Here is a 19,903-nt window from a genome sequence, read left to right as displayed (position 1 = left end):
GAGGCCCCACACCTGGTTTCCAGCTTTGCTGATGCTGACAGACAGGTGTGGACCAGAGCTGAGGGTCACTGGACTTCCGGACCGGTGGCTTCCTGATTACAGAAGAGGGAGGATGCTCTGTGGTGTGTCTTAACCTAGAGCCTGCTTCTCTTTCTTCCCTCATTGATTCCATAATCCACAATGTGCACCTCTGGCTTATGGAATCTCTTCTTCCTGAAACTAGCTACAGTGGGTTCTCCTCTGCGCAACTGAACTCTGACCAATACACTCTGGAGCTGTATTATACATTTTAACTAGAACAAATAAAAATGTCTCTTGTAAGGGATTGATTGGAGAGAAAAACTTCTTATTTATGAAACCTCAGATACTGGTCCAAACTATGCCCAGACAGGATGAAATGCCCTGAATCTGTTACATGGAGTGTCTGGGGTGAGACTTCCCTGGGATAAAATATCCATGGTCCCCCTGACACCTGTACCCTCCTTCATCAGTTGCACTGAACTCTCCCCTGGTTTTATGAGGTGGAATGGGACTAGCTCACATGAGGCCAGCACTACAGACCCAGGAGGGCCTGGGGGGAAAAATAGCAAAGGTTTTCTGAGCTTTTATTTCCAGCCAGAGACTTTCACTTTTTCCAATCCACACTGCGCCTGCAGAGAGCCAGTCTTGTTATCTGATGGGCTATGTGCCAGGGGCTATTGTGCACAGGCCCACAGGCTGGAGCAGGAAAGGGAAGTCTCCCCAAACCAATGGCTATCAGAGGAACCAAATGGAAAAACCAGGAGTTGGCAGAACTGCTCCAGGGCATTTTCAGTTTTGTTTTTAATCTTCATTTCAGAAACTGGGAGCCAATGAGATACACAACAGCAGTTGAGAGCAACTGAGACAGGGAGCTGAACAGGATAGGATACTGGACCATAAACTCACTAAAGGTTACATACTTACCAGCAGTGATAGCAATGAGCCAGACAGCAAAAAGCACAGTGCTATGCAAAACAGCTCATTCTGTAGGTCTCAGAAGGCTGCCTAGGCAGGGGTCACAGGCTTTCTTGGAACACCCTTCCCTGGTATTCCAGCCTGAACTTGCTCTAGCCTCACTGGGCCATCTATGCCAACAGGCCCATCTCAGCACCAACTGAAGCAAAGGAGCACAGTAGCAGTTCCACTGTTGAGAGGCCCACAGCTTCCCATGAAGGCATTTTACACAGAAGGAGAAGAGCCGGGTTTAAGCTGCCAGCTATCCTCATTCCTCCCAGTGCACGCTAGCTCTCTACCAGCCTCCTTAACCCAAAGAAGCAGAGTCAAAGATAAACTCTCACTCTAGGATATGGTAGGTTCTTTTGCTTTGTACTCTGACTTAAAGCTGAATGACAGGCTTTCAGATTCTAGCCCTTCTCACAGAAGAACCCTAATCAGGAAGCTGATGCAGTCAGGAAGTTGTCTCTGCAGGGAGTTCTCGGGCTTTGGGTCAATGTTAATGTGCAGGTCATTGCAAGTATAAAGAGATAGCTTTTTTGGCCACCAACTATTTTGTAAACTCCTCTCTCTTCAGGGACAGATGAGATGGGGAGAGTAATCAAATCTTTTTTTCTTTCTCAATAGAAAATCTTAACTAATATTCACCCATATGCTCACAGTGGACCACACTCTGTAGAACACAGTAGTGGGTAGAATTTCCGTAAGACCCTAAGAACATCTTCTGTTTCAACTTTCAAAATGCCCATTTTATTTTGGAGCCGCTACCACCATCAAAGTTTCTGATCTCATCTAGCATCATAGAACTTATAGCAAGGAGGGAAAAAAACCTTTGGAGATGAAAGAAGCTAACCATTTTGTTTTCAAGTGTATGGTCACTACCCCTGCAGTCCTGGTTTCTACCCTTTCAAATCTGTACTAGGACTGGAAGCTGGTCCTGCACACTGCTCTCTTTTTACTGCCCAGTTGTCGCTATAAGCCACCCTCATCCTTTCCACATTCTTTCTTGTCCTCTGCCTGAATTTTCCCTCCTCGTCTCTCAGAGGCAGAGGGCTCCTCTCTTCCTTGCGAAAGCATTATAAACCTTCTACCTGGACTTGATTCATCTCCTTGATTCATCTCCTTGAGCAGGAGTCAGCTCCCCCAGGGTCTCCTCTTCATCACCTTTAACCCCTTCTTTTCAGCTGTCTTTATCCCTCCCTTCATACACTTCCTCATATCTCTAGCCTAAAAACATCCTGGGCTGGGCATGATGGCTCATACCTATAATCTCGGCACTTTGGGAGGCTGAGGTAGGAGGATCGCTTGAGACCAGGAATTCGAGACCAGGCTGGGCAACATAATGAGAACTCATCTCTACAAAAAAATTAGCCAGGTGTGGTGGCAAGCGCCTGTGGTCCCAGCTATTTGAGAGGCTGAGGCAAGAGGACTGGAGGTTGAGGCTGCAGTGAGCCATGATGGCACCACTGCACTCCAGCCTGGGTGACAGAGAGATGGGGTTCTGCCATGTTGCCTAGGCTGGTTTCGAACCCCTGGGCTCAAGCAGTCCACCCACCTTGGCCTCCCAAAGTGCTGAGATTACAGGCATGCACCACCGCAACTGGCAGGCCCACCATTTCACTACCAAACTCCTAAAAAACCTGATTGCCTCCACTCAGGGGTTGGAGTATGGCTTGCCTCACTATGGGACCAAGTGGCAAGATAAGGACAAAGACAGAGTGAGAACTGAGGCAAAGGCACTTAACAAGATGAACTTAGACCATACAGGAGTCAGAATGCAGCAGGAACAAGTCCTTTTTTTTTTTTTTTTTTGAGACGGAGTCTCACTCTGTTGCCCAAGCTGTAGCGCAGTGGCACAATCTCAGCTCACTGGAACTTCCACCTCCCAGGTTCAAGTGATTGTCCCACCTCAGCCTCCCAAGTAGCTGGGATTACAGATGCGCACAACCACACCTGGATAATTTTTATTTATTTATTTTTTTTGAGACAGAGCAAGAGTCTATCCAGGCTAGAGTGCAGTGGCACGATCTTGGCTCACTGCAACCTCTGCCTCCTAGGTTCAAGCAATTCTCCTGCCTCAGTGGCCCAAGTAGCTGGAATTACAGGCGCCTGCCATCATACCTGGCTAATTTTTGTACTTTTAGTAAAGACAGGGTTTCACCATGTTGCATAGGCTGGTCTCGAACTCCCGTTCTCAGGTGATTTGCCCGCCTTGGCCTCCCAAAGTGTTGGGATTATAGACATGAGCCACTGCACCCCGCCGACAAGTCCTTAGTTGAGGCTTGGTTACATGGCTTAAGGGCACTACCCAATGTATCAAGGAAAAATATTGCTTGAGCTTCAAAGGTAGGTAGAATTTCCATAGGCCAAGGTATGAGAGAGGATATCTTCAGGTAGGGAAATTCCACCTGCCTGCCTGGTGATCTCCCCACAGGGAGATTAACTCTTTTGGATTAACTCATTACTTAGTAGGGGGTTTTTTTGTTTGTTTCTGTTTTGTTTGTTTAGCATGAACTAGTTTAACAGACTAAATGGCCTGAAAAAAACCTGGAATTCAAGGTGTGCATATTATGATGGAAAAAACAAATGGTAAACATGATACCTGGCTTCACATATTTGAAAAACTGTCATATGAAAGATTTTATCTGTGTTTATTTGCTGCTCAAGAGAGCAGTACTAGAATCAGTAGGTAAAGTGAGAGAAAGCTGATTTTCAATCCAAAATAAGGAAGAATTTCAAATAAATAAACAAGTCTGGAATTTGATTGGGCTACCCTGCGCTTCCCCATCAATGCAAATGCGGCAGTGTGAACTGAGTAGCCCGCTTGCTGCACAATCACTAAATATTCACATGTATGTAAATAATGATGGGAAGGAGGCAGCAGAGGAACCCGGTGGAAGGCTGAATTGCTAAGGCTTACTAACCAAGGACTTCTTTGACCCCACTTCTACTGCTAGGACTTTTCCAAGTCTCTCATGCTAGACCTTGACTCCTGTCTCGGTTTCCCTTCCAGAAAGTCTTATCTGTACCAGCACACAGCAAGCACTCAGACATTTGTGAATGAAAAGAACAGGTTTCTGTCTCTTACCCTTGGTCTGTCCTTACCAACCTGGCTGGTTCTGTGTAAGGCCTTCTCCCCACACTCCTAATTTGCTTTCCTACTTCTCTGGTTACTCCTTTTCTTTGTCCTTCACAGACTCATCCTCTTCTAACTGGCCACTAAGTGTTGGGTTCCGAAGGCTCAATCATGGACCCTCTTTTCTTCTCATTCTATAGTCTCTGCTTAGGCACTCTCCCCTGGGCCCATGGTTTCAACATAACAATTTCCAATATTTTTTCACTAGCCCTGATTTTCTCCCCTCTGAGCTAGAGACCCATATATCTAACTGCCTCTCTGATATCTCCTGTTGGCTATATCAGAGGCACTTCAATACCAACATGTCTAAAACATTAAGTCTGCCCCTTCCCATCACCTGGAACCACACTCTCTTTCAATATTCCTGTCTTAGTGAAAGGCGATGCCATTTATTCATCTCCACAAAGCAGTAATTTACCTCCCTCTCTCTCAATATCTGCAAATTATTTTTCTTCCTTCCTTTCTCTTTTTTTTTTTTTTTTTTTTTGAGATGGAGTTTTGCTCTTGTTGCCCAGGCTGGAGTGCAGTGGTACCATCTCAGCTCACTGCAACCTCTGCCTTCCGGGTCCAAACAATTCTCCTGCCTCAGCCTCCCTAGTAGATGGGATTACAGGCGCATGCCACCACGCCCAGCTAATTTTTGTATTTTTCGTAGAGAGGGGGTTTCACCATGTTGGCCAGGCTGGTTTCAAAGTCCTAACCTCAGGTGATCCACTCATCTCGGCCTCCCAAAGTGCTGGGATTACAGACGTGAGCCACCACACCCCGCCTCATTTTTTTTTAAAATGAGATTGGGTCTCACTATGTTGCCTAGGCTGAGCTCAAACTCCTGGAATCAAGCTATCCTCCCACCTTAGCCTCCTGAAAACACCTGCAAATTCAATCCAATACTATAGTAATTCTTAAGCCTTTTGGTCTTAGAACCTACCCTTTGCACCTTAAAACTGAGGGCACTTCGCTTTTATTTATGTGGGATGTATCAACTGATATTTACTGTATTTGAAATTAAAACTCAGAAACTTTAAAAACATTTTCTCAGGAGAAACCAGTGGAGGAAAAAATAAATGTTAAGAATACAATCATATACAAGCACACATGCCCTTAAGCCAGTACAGTGATGACATCACCTCAGGCACATGACCTCTGGAAAACTCCACTGTACACTTGTGAGATAACTGTCATCTCTCAGCATGATTATGAAAATAATTTTGAGGGCCAGGCGTGGTGGCTCATGCCCGTAATCCCAGCACTTTCGGAGGCTGAGGCATGTGCATCATGAGGTCAAGAGGTCAAGACCATCCTGGCCAATGTGGTGAAACCCCATCTCTACTAAAAATACAAAAATTAGCTGGGCATGGTGGTGCATGCCTGTAGTCCCAGCTACTTGGGAGGCTGAGGCAAGAGAATCGCTTGAACCTGGGAGGTGAAGGTTGCAGTGAGCTGAGATTGTGCCACTGCACTTCAGCCTGGTGACAGAGCAAGACTGTCTCAAAAAAAAAAAAAAAAAAGAAAGAAAAAGAAAATAATTTTGAACTCACAGGGTCAAAGGACCCAAGGGACTCCCCAGGATTCCCAGAACACACTTTGAGAACCACCAAAACAAAACGCCATGTTCTGTCGGTTTTACCTCTAAAAGTTCACCTGTTCCTTCCCTCTCTCTACTTCACCAGCCTACTCCAAGCCCCAGTTTTCTCTACCTGGACCACTGCATTAGCCTAATGCAGTTCCCTGGTATTCATTCTTGCCCCCTCCAATCTGTTATCCACACTGCAGCCAGATCAATCTTTTCAAAATACAAATATGAACATGTAACACCACCCACTCCTCTTCACTTAAGAACCCTAAAGTAGCTTTTCACTGCTTTCCATGCAATGATCAGAATCTTAATCAGGGTCCACAAGGCTCTGCCTCCCTCCCCAGCTTCATCCTGCTCTCCCCTTCCCCTTGCTCCCAGCTCTCCAGCTATCCAGACTTCTTTCCATTTCTCAGACATACCACACTTCCTCTTGCCATCAGGCCTCTGCTCTTGTAACATCCCCTGTCTGGAACCCTCTTCCCTTGCATCCCTTTTGCCTAACTCCCAAATCTCATTCATGCCTAAGGTATTCCTGGCCCCAAGATCAGGATCAGGTCCCATCCCTTAGTTATAGTCCACCATTTCTTTCTTTCTTTTCTTTTTTTCTTTTTTTTTTTTTTTAAGACAGAGTTTCACTCTCTCTGTCACCCAGGCTGGAGTACAGTGTGCAATCTCCACTCACTGCAGCCTCGATCTCCCAGGCTCAAGTGATCCTCCTGCCTCAGTCCCCTGAGTAGCTAGGAGTAGAGGCACTCACCACCACGCCCAGCTAATTTTTGCATTTTTAGTAGTGACAGGGTTTTACTGTGTTGGCCAGGCTGGTCTCAAACTCCTGGCCTCAAGCAATCCACCTACCTTGGCCTCCCCAAGTGCTGGGGTTATAGGCGTGAGCCACCATACCCAGCCCATTTCTTAGTTATAGCCCACTTGCAGCACCACACACCTTTCAGTCAGTTTGTAATTATACATTAATGGCATCATAACAAGTAAATGTCAGTCTTTCCATGGATTGCAAAGGCCACAGGGACAGGGCCTGTGTCTTTTTTGCTTCCCATATTTCTGGCACATAGTAGATATTCTGGTAATTACTTTTTTTTGGAGACAGGGTCTCGCTCTGTTGCCCAGGCTGGAGTACAATGGCACATTCATGGCTCACTGAAACCTCTGTCTCCCAGGCTCAAGTGATCCTCCCACCTCAGCTACCCAAGTACCTGGGACTACAAACATGCACCACCACAGTTGGCTAATTTTTGTATTTTTTGTAGAGAAGGGGTTTTGCCATGTTGCCCAAGCTAGTCTCAAACTCCTGAGGCTCAAGCAATCCACCCATCTCAGCCTCCCAAAGTGCTGGGATCACAGGCATGAGCCACCATACCCAGCCAGTAATTATCTTTTGAATGAATGAACAAAAATGTAGAATGATGGAAGAGAGATAAGACAACATGATAGTTGGGGCGTGGTGGCTCACGCCTGTAATCCCAGCACTTTGGAGGCCAAGGCAGGCAATCATCTGAGGTCAGGAGTCTGAGACCAGCCTGGTAAACATGGCGAAATCCCATCTCTACTAAAAACACAAAAATTAGCTGGGAATGATGGTGCACACCTGTAATAGGCTGAGGCAGAAGAACTGCTTGAGCACATGAAGCAGGGGTTGCAGTGAGCCAAGATGGCATCAAGGCACTCCAGCCTGGGTGACAGAGTGAGACTGTCTCGAAGAAAAAAAAGACAACATGATAAATATTATAATGGTGATGGGTATCAGGGGCAAACATTTTCAGTGGCTTCCCACTGCCTACCAAAAAAGCCTAAGTGCAGTTGAGAGTCCCTTAGAAAACACCCAGGCATCCTTTTTCTTGGCCTTCTCTACTCCTCCTCCAAATGTATCAGCCAGCCTGGACCTGAAGTATAGTGAGCTCTCCACAGACGTAGTTTAAAAGCCCTTTCTCCCGTTGTCTCCTATGGAAATCCTCCATAATCTTTCAAGGTCCAGCTGGGACAGCTTCCCTCAGAATGCATATTCCAGATCATTCCAGTTAGAAATCATGTCTCCCATTTCTTGGCTCTATGGGAAGGCTCACAGGTTCCATCCATTCTCTTGCCACATCTACCTTACCCCACACACACTCCAAAGTCCCTGGGGTTCTTGGAACCCACCAAGTTCTTTTGTGATCAGCCTGGCAGGTGCTCCTTACTATGCCTGAGATATCTATCTCTACTTGATGTTCAGTAAATGTTCCTTGGAGTGTCAGCTCTGGTGTTGCCTGTTCTGTGAAAGCCCTTCTCTCCCAGGCTGAATCTGCTCCAGCCACCCTTGCTCTTCCACATGCTTCGCTGCAGCATTCATCTCAGCCCAATGGCTGGTACTTAATGCTTTGCTGAATGAAGGAAGGATCTAGGTATGCTAAGAGGCTGTGTTGCCCATTTTCCAGATAAACAGGAACTACTTCACAGAAATCTCGTTCCTCAGCATTCTCAGCCAGGAAAATAATTTCTATATATAGCTCCCAATAACATGGAGGAAGGGTCCAGTGGCTGAGTATTTAGCCCCTGCCTCCATGCACATATCATAGGTTCTTGCTTGGGGGCAGGAGACCCAGTTACTGCCCCATCAATCCTTACTGATTACAAGGGACCATGCTGCCCGCCTCCATCCCCTCAATCTCCACAAGGACTATGGAAAAGAGGCCAAACTGGCAGAGCTTCCCAGGCTCTGAGGCACCCAGATTCCAGGGCCAGAGATGCTCTGGCTAGGCTCTCCTTGCTAGGGTACTAGCTCTCCCTCCTCAATCAACACATCCCCCAATTATCTACAGAAATCTGAAATGCATATACAGACTTTCAGCCTGGCAATACTTAGTACCAGTACTTACCTGGATTCTAGAAGTTACTCAATAAGGCAAAGTCAGTACCTCGGCAACATATTTTTTCCTGCAACTCCCTCATAAGGCATATTGCAAACAGACAAACTCAGAAACAGTGCTTAGATCTCTCAAGCTCAGCTCAGGATTTTCAGAGGACAGTTCAATTTGAAGCAATCCTACCTATATGGATAAGGCAAAGCTGGCTTTCTAGCAGGAGCAGGGGTCTCCACAACATTAAGGCAGCAGGCTCAACACGATGTTTGATAAGGCCAGATTTCCCTTTTGATACAAGTTTCACAATTCAAGAAATGGGCTTTCTCCCCAGACTCTCAAAAGTGGGATCCACAGGAATCCTGGATTAACTAGTAATAATTCACAGGCCTGATTTAGATTCCTGTCCTGGGAAGGACTAGTAGCAGCCACAGAGCTTTCTGACTAGTTAGCAGAGGGTTTTATATACAGTTGGCCCTCCATAGCTGCCGGTTCTGCATCTGTGGATTCAACCAACCATAGATTGAGAATATGTGGAAAATTATAAAAAAAATAACAATAGCAAAAAAAATACAAATAAAAATTTAGCATAAGAACTATTTACATAATATTTACATCATATTAGGTATTATAAATAACCAGAGATGATTTAAACTATAAGGGAGGATGTGGGTAAATTATATGCAAATACTACACTATTTTATTTCAGGGACTTGAGCATCCACAAATCTTGGCATCCACAGGAGTCCTGGAACCAATCTCCTACAAATACAGATAAATGACTGTACTATGTCAACAGTCTCCTTTCCTTCCCAGACAACTAAGCTTGACTCTCTCAAAAGTTTCATTGGTCAGCATCTTCCCTGAAGTATAAAGACTTCTCGGGAATCATAAGCAAGAGGTTTAAGGTTAAAATTCAAACTTAGACCTGACTCCTAACTTTATAAGTCTCTATTCTTCACAAGAATGGTCAAAAGTGAGTGTAACACAGCTGGAAGTCTTCAAGTAGATGTCTGAGGCGATCACTTTTTCAGGAATGTTTAAAAGGAATTTAATCACACTACTACATCACTATATTTTAAGTTCCTTGAGAGTCAGGATACCATCCCAGTTATTTCTTTGCCCTTCCTCTCTAAATAAAGGCATAGAGGATTACTCCACACGGAGTAATAGTCAATAAATATTTGATGATTATTTAATTAACAAATACTTGTTGCTTTTTTAAAATGTGGGCAGATAAAATAGAGGGCGAGAAAAAAGGGGTGAAATACTCACTGACGGAGAGGTGCCTGCTTCTGGGCTCGGGGGGCTGGTAGATAGTATTTATATCCCCTGCAGACTGGGAAGCCTTGATCCGCACCTGTCTGGACACCCCAGAGTGGGGAGAGGAACTGTTCTGTAAAAGAAGAGGAAAAAGGCCAAGCTAAATCTTTACACAGTCAGGCCTATCAAGGCCTTCTCACCCTTTTCCTAAGGACTCCCTGCACGCTCAGCCACCTTCATGCTTTTAATACATGAGTTACCCAGCTTTCCCCCAAATCTGACTCCTCTATTTGTCTCCGCAAACCACTATTTGCTCAATGTAGTTTTACAACTTCAATGATATATGAGCGCTGAGACCTAGCGCCCCAGTTTAACAGGTGATGATCCAGACATGGAGGAATAACAGGCATTCCTGTAATAATCTGCAAAACAAAAGAGAGCTGTAAATACCCTCTCATAAAATTCTTCAGAGAGTTTAGGAAGAGTAGCAGAAAATTATTTCTGCAGAAGAGGGAGTCAGAATAGAAAATGAATGATGGCAACTTGCCTCCCCAACAAAATTCTGGTTGCTATATATGTATTTAATCTTATTGGTTGATTGACTGACACAGAGTCTTGCTATGTTGCCCAGGCTGGACTCAAAACTCCTGGGCTCAAGGGATCCTCCCACCTCAGCCTCCAGGTTAGCTGAGACTATAGGTACATGCTACCATGCCCAGCTTATATATGTATGTTTAAAAGTAGCTCAATATGCTTCTTTTTCCCAACCATAATCACTCCCTGAACATTAAGAAGATTCCAGAGGCCAGGCGCGGTGGCTCAAGCCTGTAATCCCATCACTCTGGGAGGCCGAGATGGGCAGATCACGAGGTCAGAGATCGAGACCATGCTGGCTAACACGGTGAAACCCCGTCTCTACTAAAAAATACAAAAAATTAGCCAGGCGAGGTGGCGGGCGCCTGTAGTCCCAGCTACTTGGGAGGCTGAGGCAAGAGAATGGCGTGAACCCGGGAGGCGGAGCTTGCAGTGAGCTGAGATCTGGCCACTGCACTCCAGCCTGGGCGACAGAGCGAGACCCCGTCTCAAAAAAAAAAAAAAAAAAAAAGAAGATTCCAGGGTTTACATGTAAATCATCTCAGGATCATGTTCAATTGAGAAAAGCTATCATAAGTACCATTCTGCCAGACAGAGGTCAAGGGCCTGAGACGAGGGTCAGCAATCCTCCCAGCACCCACTCACTCTTTCCACCCGGCCCAGTCCAGCCACCACAGAGAAAACTAAGCAACAAAGGGGGGCCTTTGCACCGAGAAAGCTTAAAACTAAACCCTGGAGGTAATCAAGTGATGTCAGGATGTGATTACAAATAAGCAGGGCACTGGTGAGAGCGGGGGTGAGAGCTCAGGATTTAAACAAGTTGGTTCAAAGTTTCTACTGGCTCCTCTATCTCCTCTACCTCCCCCTAACAAAAAAAGTCTGATCTAAACAAACTCTATATCCTGTCCTCCAGGAAAAAGGTTTCCCGCTCTCAGGGGAGAGTTCAGCTGCCAAGCAACCTCCCGTAGTCCCCTTGCCAGACTTATCACATGCAGGTTGTCTTGAAAAACTGCCTTGCTCTAACGGGAAGTCAGAACCAAGGGGAAGTGAATGTTCTTGCTGAAGCCTCCAATGTGCAATAGCTCTCTGCTAAGGGTCAAAAAGGAAACAACAGTCAAAGCCACATACTGGGGAGGCAGGCAAGTGAAGGGCAAGGGAGGGCCACAGCCTTGCACTCAAAGAAGAGGTAAATGATGAGCACCCTGCCACCTGCCTGAATGCAGGGCCTTACACATAGTGGGAATTCAATAAATCATGGCAACGTGAATTTGAAATGTGTACCAAAGGACATACAATCTAAACCCTCAATTAGAAAATTTTTTTTTTTTTTGAGACGAAATCTGGCTCTGTCGTCCAGGCTGGAGTGCAGTGGCCAGATCTCAGCTCACTGCAAGCTCCGCCTCCCGGGTTTACGCCATTCTCCTGCCTCAGCCTCCCGAGTAGCTGGGACTCCAGGCGCCCGCCACCTCGCCTGGCTAGTTTTTTGTATTTTTTAGTAGAGACGGGGTTTCACCATGTTAGCCAGGATGGTCTCGATCTCCTGACCTCGTGATTCGCCCGTCTCGGCCTCCCAAAGTGCTGGGATTACAGGCTTGAGCCACCGCGCCCGGCCCTCAATTAGAAAATTTAAAAGCTAGGCCGGGAGTGGCTCATGCCTGTAAATCCCAGCACTTTGGAAGGCCGAGGCAGGTGGATCATGAGGTCAGGAGATGGAGACCATCCTGGCTAGCACAGTGGAACCCTGTCTCTAATAAAAATACAAAAAATTAGCCGGGCGTGGTGGCGGGCGCCTGTAGTCCCAGCTACTCGGGAGGCTGAGGCAGGAGAATGGTGTGAACCTGGGAGGCAGAGCTTGCAGTGAGCCGAGATCGCGCCACCGCACTCCAGCCCGGGCAACAGAGCAAGACTCTGTCTCAAAAAATGAAAATAAAAATAAAATAAATAAAAAATCTAAAAGCTGAATTTCAATGGCCAGCACAAGCATAGATTTGTAAAATAAAAGGCTTGAGGTTGTGGCAACAGGTTAGAAAGCAGGTGAAGAGAATCAGTGAAGGTCTCAAAGCAGAGCTTCTCACACGTTAATGTACATATGAATCACCTGCAATCTTGTTAAAGTGCAGATTCTGATTCGGTAGGTCTGGGGTGGAGCTCAGAGCCTGCATTTCTAACCAGGTTCCAGGTGATGCTGACACTGCTGTTACATGGTCGACACTTCGAGTAGCCAGGTCTTAGAAGTGAGTCATGCCTCAATTGCAGGTAATGGTTCTCAACCCTAGCTGCCCACAAGAATTGCCTGAGGAGCTTTTTTTTTTGAGACGGAGTCTTGCTCTGTCACCCAGGCTGGAGTGCCGTGGGGCGATCTGGCTCATTGCAAGCTCTGCCTCCCAGGTTCACACCATTCTCCTGTCTCAGCCTCCCAAGTAGCAGGGACTAGAGGCGCCCGCCACCACGCCCGGCTAATTTTTTGTATTTTTATTAGAGACAGAACCCGCCTCCCGGGTTCAAATGATTCTCCTGCCCCAGCCTCCTGATTACAGGTGTGCACCACCATGCATGCCCGGCTAATTTTTTTTTTTTGAGACGTAGTTTCACCCTTGCTGCCCAGGCTAGGAGTGCAATGGCACCATCTCGGCTCACCGCAACCTCTGCCTCCCGGGTTCAAGTGATTTTCCTGCCTCAACCTCCCTGTAGCTGGGATTACAGGCATGTGCCACCACGCCCAGCTAATTTTTTGCATTTTTAGTAGAGATGGGTTTTCTCCATGTTGGTCAGGCTGGTCTTGAACTCCTGACCTCAGGTGATCCGCCCACCTCGGCCTCCCAAGGTGCTGGGATTATAGGGGAGAGCGACTGTGCCCAGCCGCCTGTGGAGCTTTTGACACCTCAGACCAACAGAACCTCTGGACATAAGAGTCCAAGCACTGATACTTTGTAATACTCAGCCAAATTTTGAAAACCTCAATTTAAGGGGGCAAAGGGAATGGTATAGTAAATAAAAATAAGGTTGCTGAAAGGGTTTAGGACACCTTGAATAAGACTCAGAAGTGGGAAAGAGAGGAAGGAGGAAGGTGGGACTATGCCTGAGAATATATAGAGTGACAGGAGAGCCCACAGGTATGAACTGTGTAGCTAGCAGAACATTCTAAAGACAACAAATAGAAGACAGTGACCATTCCATGAAAACCTCACTAAAGGACTCTGGGTAGAAGTGTGCTGTGGCTAACACAAACAATATGAAAAATTACCAGGAAACCACGTGTATCAAGATTTCAGTGACTGGAAGATAGGAAAAAGTCTACCCACAAATTATCTCAATAAAAGATTTGGCAAGTGGATTCAACGATGCAGGGAGGAGGTAAAGCGGGGAGAGAGCTTGCTTTAGTTTGTTACATGGGAATGTAAGATAAGAAATGGCACACTGGATCACCAAGAGCATCCTGTCCAGTCCTCTGTTTTAATGGTGGTACCAAGAGATATTTGCATGGAAGACCATGATAGTTATGATAGCTGTGAAAGCATCTGAGGTGATTTAATTAAATTTACAGCTTTGCCATCCATGAATTTATTAAAGCCCTTTAAAAAATCTGCTTTGAAGCTATACAATTTCAGAATAATAGATGCCACATATATCATCTTTTTTCTTTTTGAGACAGGGTTTTGCTCAATCATCCAGGTTGGAGTGCAGTGGTGCAATCATAGCTCATTGCAGCCTGGAATTCCTTGGCTCAAGTGATCCTCCTGCCTCAGCCTCCCAGGTAGCTGGAATTACAGGCATTTGCCACCACGACTGATTTTAAAACTTGTGTAGATATGGGGGTCTTGCTATGTTACCCAGCCTGACTTATCACTTGTTATACAAATGATTTCTTTTTTGTTCTAAGATAATGCTCAACACTCAAGAAGTTCATCCAAATTGAGATTAGGTGAATAAATCTGTGTCTTCATTATCCATGCTCTCAAATGCACTAAAGACTCTGATTATATATGCTTAGGCTGTCTGTCCTGACTAAAGAGTTCTAAACCTTTTTTTTTTTTTTGAGATGGAGTTTCGCTCATCGCCCAGGTTGGAGTGCAATGGCACAATCTCAGCTCACTGCAACCTCCGCCTCCCAGGTTCAAGCAATTCTCCTGCCTCAGTCTCCGGAGTAGCTGGGATTGCAGGCATATGCCACCACGCTCAGCTAGTTTCGTATTTTTAGTACAGACAGGGTTTCACCATGTTGGTCAGGCCAGTATCAAATTCCTGACCTCAAGTGATCCACCCACCTCAGCCTCCCAAAGTGCTGGGATTACCGGCGTGAGCCACTGTGTCCAGCCAAGAGTTCTAAACTTTTACACTATTCATATATGAAAGTGACTCCAACTCCTTGAAAACTTTGTCTTCTGGACATTTTCTAGCTCAGTTATCTTCGAAGCTGCGGGGAATAGAATGATACAACAACTCACAAGTTCTCCTCATGGACAATATTATACTTTCTGCTTGGCTTCTAATTTTTTCCAACTGTGGAGGAACCCGGATGAGGTTTCCTAAGGACTACAATAATTCTAAGATCCCTCTTCTGGGGCCGTTGGTGATGAAGACCAGGTAATATTTTATCCTGGAGCAGTGTACTTAAGGTATGATCTTTGGGCTGGTGCCAGTCCTTACACTGTGGTATACTGCTCGTCCTGCTCTTCCACCATGTAAGTAAAGAAATGGAGAGGGCCCTCTGAAAAACTTTAGAGCAATGTGGCAGAGTGATTTTATGTCTATTGAATCTACTAATGAAAACTGTAGCCTTATATATACCTCTAGTTTATTTTTCTATTTCACTTCTCCGTTTTTGTATTTAAAAAATGAACTGGTACGGCCGGGCGCAGTGGCTCATGTCTGTAATCCCGGTACTTTGGGAGGCCAAGGCAGGCAGATCACAAGGTCAGGAGTTCAAGACCAGCCTGGCCAACATAGTGAAACCCTGTCTCTACTAAAAATACAAAAATTAGCCAGGTGTGGTGGCGTGTGCCTGTAATCCCAGCTACCCAGGAGGCTGAGGCAGGAGAATCACTGGAACCTGGGAGCCGGAGGTTGCAGTGAGCTGAGATCGCACCACTGCACTCCAGCCTGGGCAACAGAGTGAGACTCCATCTCAAAAAAAAAAAAAAAAAAAAGTCCATGACAGATTGGAAATGAAAAGAACAAAACTGGTATTTCACCACAGATAGTTAGAGAAGCACTGTTCTAGAGGTGAGGATTCCTGAGCACACAGCAATTTTAGATCATGATTCTTCCATTTATTAAGAAACCTAAAGTCTAGGTGAGGAAGTTCTGGAGAAAAGATTTCATCACCAACATTACCATTGTTACTCTTAAAAGTAAATGTTTATTTATTTTATTTTATTTTTTATTTGTTTCTGAGACAGAGTCTCGCTCTGTCACCGAGGCTGGAGAGCAGTGGTGTGATCTCGGCTCACTGCCGGCTCCTCCTCCAGGGTTCACACCATTCTCCTGCCTCAGCCTCCCCAGCAACTGGGACTACAGGCACCCGCCTCCATGCCTGGCTAATTTTTGTATTTTTAGTAGAGACAGGGTTTCACCGTGTTAGCCAGGATGATCTCCATCTCCTGACCTCATGATCCACCCGCCTCGGCCTCCCAAAGTGCTGGAATTACAGGCGTAAGCCACCACGCCTGGCCAAATGTAATGTTTATAAATGCAAAAAACAGGAGCAGTTTCAGTATCCCAACAGTAGCAAAAATGGTTATTTAATTAAATTATGGTATATCCACTCAAGTGAAACACGCATCCTTACAAATTATAATTACAACATAGAAAAATGTTCATCACAGGCTGGGTGTAGTGCCTCACACTTGTAATCCCAGCACTTTGCAAGTCTAAGGTGGTTGGATCATTTGAGCTCAGGAATTCCAGATCAGCCTGGGCAACATAGTGAGACCCCATCTCTACAAAAAAATTTTTAAATGGCCAGGCACTGTGGCTCACGCCTGTAATCCCAGCACTTTGGGAGGCCGAGGTGGGTGGATCACCTGAGGTCAGGAATTTGAGACCAGTCTGACCAACATGGTGAAACCCCGTCTCTACTAAAACTACAAAAATTAGCCAGGCATGGTGGCAGGCACCTGTAATCCCAGCTACTCGAGAGGCTGAGGCAGGAGAATCACTTGAACCCAGGAGGCGGAGGTTGCAGCGAGCTAAGATCACACCATTGCATTCCAGCCTGGGCAACAAGAGCAAAACTCTGTCTCAAAAATAAAGAAAAGAAATGGTCAGCATGCACAGCATTCCACCTAAACTTTGTCCTAGTCACTACACCCATAGTTATGCTGCCATGTTGGCTGTCCACATAAAGAAAAGGAAATGGTGCCAAGAAACCTTCAGAAACATGCATCTGAAGAAAACTGGTAGAGGAATCAGTAATTGGAAGACAGATACAGATTGCAAGCATTCTTGTGAAATGCAGGCCTCCAGGAATCCTTCAGGAGAGGAAACTGTGCGTAAGTGATAATTCCCCATTTCTGACACCCCACAGACCGCCTGCCATTGGGTAAAGCAGAAGCTGATAAATTATAAGAGGCTCCCAACCCATGGCTTTTTCCACTGAACAAAAGGAAAAGTTTGTTTCCTACAAGTGTCCTAAAGGAAAGGCAAGGAGTTGTGGGAGTTGGGTTTACAAAGCATAACAGTCTCAAATCCTTGACAGTCTTTCTTTTTTTTTTTTTTTTTTTGAGACGGAGTCTCGCTCTGTCGCCCAGGCTGGAGTGCAGTGGCCGGATCTCAGCTCACTGCAAGCTCCGCCTCCCGGGTTTACGCCATTCTGCCTCAGCCTCCCGAGTAGCTGGGACTACAGGCGCCCGCCACCTCGCCCGGCTAGTTTTTTTGTATTTTTAGTAGAGATGGGGTTTCACCATGTTAGCCAGGATGGTCTCGATCTCCTGACCTTGTGATCCGCCCGTCTCGGCCTCCCAAAGTGCTGGGATTACAGGCTTGAGCCACCGCGCCCGGCCGACAGTCTTTCTAATTGGCTCTGCCAAACAAATCAAATTTCTCTTGTTGGGGTCAAAATCTAATTGAAAAAACATAAATTTAGAGCACAAGAATTTTATTCTTTATCATAAAGTATTTTCCTTCCTCCCTCATCATAAGTCAAATAACCTTTAGATGCAATGTTAACACTGACAATCTGGCTATTCGGTGAAATCAAATGCAGAATGCTCACTGGCTGCTGACAAGTGGGCTGTGCTGTGCTTATGCTCTCAATTTGGCAGTGGCTGAGGAATGAAAACGTCTATCAAGGGGGCAAGACAAGTTCCTTAAGGAAAGCAAGCTTTGTCTTCAGCTGCCAGACCATGACAGGGGCTACTTACATGGTTTCTGTCCTGGGACAACAGCAATATCCTAAGGCTTTTCATGCTTGAGCTTCTATCCAAAATGTCAATTGCTTTATCAAGATCATCTTGGTTTTTCAGCAGGATGGAGAGCTGTGATACAAGACACAGAAAAGGGAAATAATATAAAACAGAAGTTTATCTCAATGTTTCACTCTGCAGAAATAAAAAATAAAAATAAGTTGAGAGGAAAACAATCTCATTGGATACTATGGGGTCTTAAAAGATCTAGTTGAAACCATAGAGATTTTTCTCTCTAAATGTACAATTTAAAAATTTGTAGTACCTTTACATAGTTGTGCAACCATCATCATAATCCAATTTTAAAACATTTCCAAAACTCCAACAGGATCTCGTGCCCATTTATGGTCACTCCTCCTTCCCACCTCCAGCCCCAGGCAACCACTAGTCTACTTTCTATCTCTACTGATTTGCCTTCTCTGGACATTTCATTCCATTTAGACACATACAATTCATACATAAAAGATTCAATCTTTTGCATCTAGCTTCTTTCACTTAATGTTTTTTAGTTCATCCATGTTGTAGCATATCTCAGTACCCTGTTGTGAGATACTTTCTGAAAAGAGTTTCCTCTCCAAAAATACCATTTACTTCAAAGCATCAAATTGCAAACAGTTATAGCCCCCATATTCTTTTCCAAATTAAGTAGGATCATGTCCCACTCTATCTCCAATTGTGCTGACATTAATAGAACAAGCAGAGAAGGAACAGGAGGGGTAGAGGGATGGTCAGAGGATGAAAATTATTATACAAATAAAAACACAAATTCAGAGTGCAGAGCATGATTTAATATCTTTCTGTTTAAGAGCGAAGTCAGTGACCAGAACCTGAAAACTACCTCCTCCATTTTCACAGAGCTTTTCCCCCTTTGCTCGGCACTTCTCTCTCCTGTCGCCATATGAAGGATATGTTTGCTTTCCCTTCCGTCATGACTGTAAGTTTCCTGAGGCCTCCCCGGCCATGCTGAACTGTGAGTCAATTAAACCTCTTTCCTTTATAAATTACCTAGTCTTGGGCAGTTTTTTACAGCAGGGTGAGAACAGACTAATATACTCATACGTTCCAGTGAAGTATTAAATAGAAGGTCCCTGAGGGTACAAATAAGTCTCACTCACTGCAAAAAGTGGAGCATGTTATGAATACTTGGTATTAAGAGATTCATAAGATGCAAAGGTATGCCTTGCCTAGGACCTAGCAAATGTCAGATCTTATTCTTATTCTTATTATTTTTTGGAGACAGAGTTTCACTGTGTCGCCCAGGCTGGAGTGCAGCGGCACAATCTCAACTCGCTGCAATGTCCACCTCCTGGGTTCAAGCGATTCTCCTGCCTTAGCCTCCAGAGTAGCTGGGTCACAGGTATGCACCACCACTCCCCACTAATTTTTTTTTTTTTTTTTTTCAGTAGAGACTGGGTTTTATCATATTGGTCAGGTTGGTCTTGAACTCCTGACCTCAAGTAATCTGCCCGCCTCAGCCTACCAAAGTGCTGTGATTACAGGAGTGAGCCACCATGCCTGGCCAGATTTTATACATGTATGGTAAACACAAAATCAAGCAAAAGTCCAATTAACTTACACAGTTCCCAATTTATAATACAAGATTTTTTTTTTTTTTTTTGAGACAGTATCTCCCTCTGTTGCCCAGGCTGGAGTGCAGGTGCACGATCTCGGTTCACAGCAACCTCCGCCTCCCAGGCTAAAGTGATCCTCCTGCCTCAGCCACCACGCCTGACTAATTTTTGTATTTTTTGTAGAGATGAGGTTTCACCATGTTGTCCAGGCTGGTCTTGAACTCCTGAGCTCAAAGATCTGCCCGCCTCTGCCTCCCAAAGTGCTGGCATTACAGGCATGAACCACCGCACCTGGCCAAAAACAGTACATATTTAAAATAAAATCTCAAAACTACTTATGGAATGGGAGAATGTTCTGCAAATCATATTATATTGCAAAAGAATTTCTTCCTGGGTGACATTCAAAGTGGGAATAAATAAGAATGGTTGGGAAAGGCCAGGCGCGGTGGCTCAAGCCTGTAATCCCAGCACTTTGGGAGGCCGAGACGGGCGGATCACGAGGTCAGGAGATCGAGACCATCCTGGCTAACACG

The 19,903-nt window shown here is 45.3% G+C and overlaps 1 protein-coding gene across 8 annotated transcripts in view; it reads right to left on the bottom strand.

Annotated features, from left to right (window-relative positions):
• MAP3K3 (mitogen-activated protein kinase kinase kinase 3) overlaps positions 1-19,903 on the bottom strand; it is a 75,485-nt gene that overhangs the window by 19,419 nt on the left and 36,163 nt on the right. For all 8 annotated transcript variants that reach the window (XR_012426010.1, XM_005584643.5, XM_015438698.4 and 5 more), the window contains 2 exons: positions 17,758-17,871; positions 9,815-9,935 (listed from right to left, as the gene is read on the bottom strand). Coding sequence is in view for 7 of the 8 variants with exons in the window: in XM_005584643.5 (XP_005584700.1) it covers positions 9,815-9,935; positions 17,758-17,871 (235 nt within the window). In the remaining variant the exon portion in view is untranslated. The remainder of the gene's footprint in view (positions 1-9,814; positions 9,936-17,757; positions 17,872-19,903) is intronic.

Source organism: Macaca fascicularis, chromosome 16 (assembly GCF_037993035.2).
Source record: "Macaca fascicularis isolate 582-1 chromosome 16, T2T-MFA8v1.1".
NCBI lineage: Eukaryota > Metazoa > Chordata > Mammalia > Primates > Cercopithecidae > Macaca > Macaca fascicularis.
Note: the sequence above shows the minus strand (reverse complement) of the source record. Positions and strands in the feature narration are given on the sequence as shown.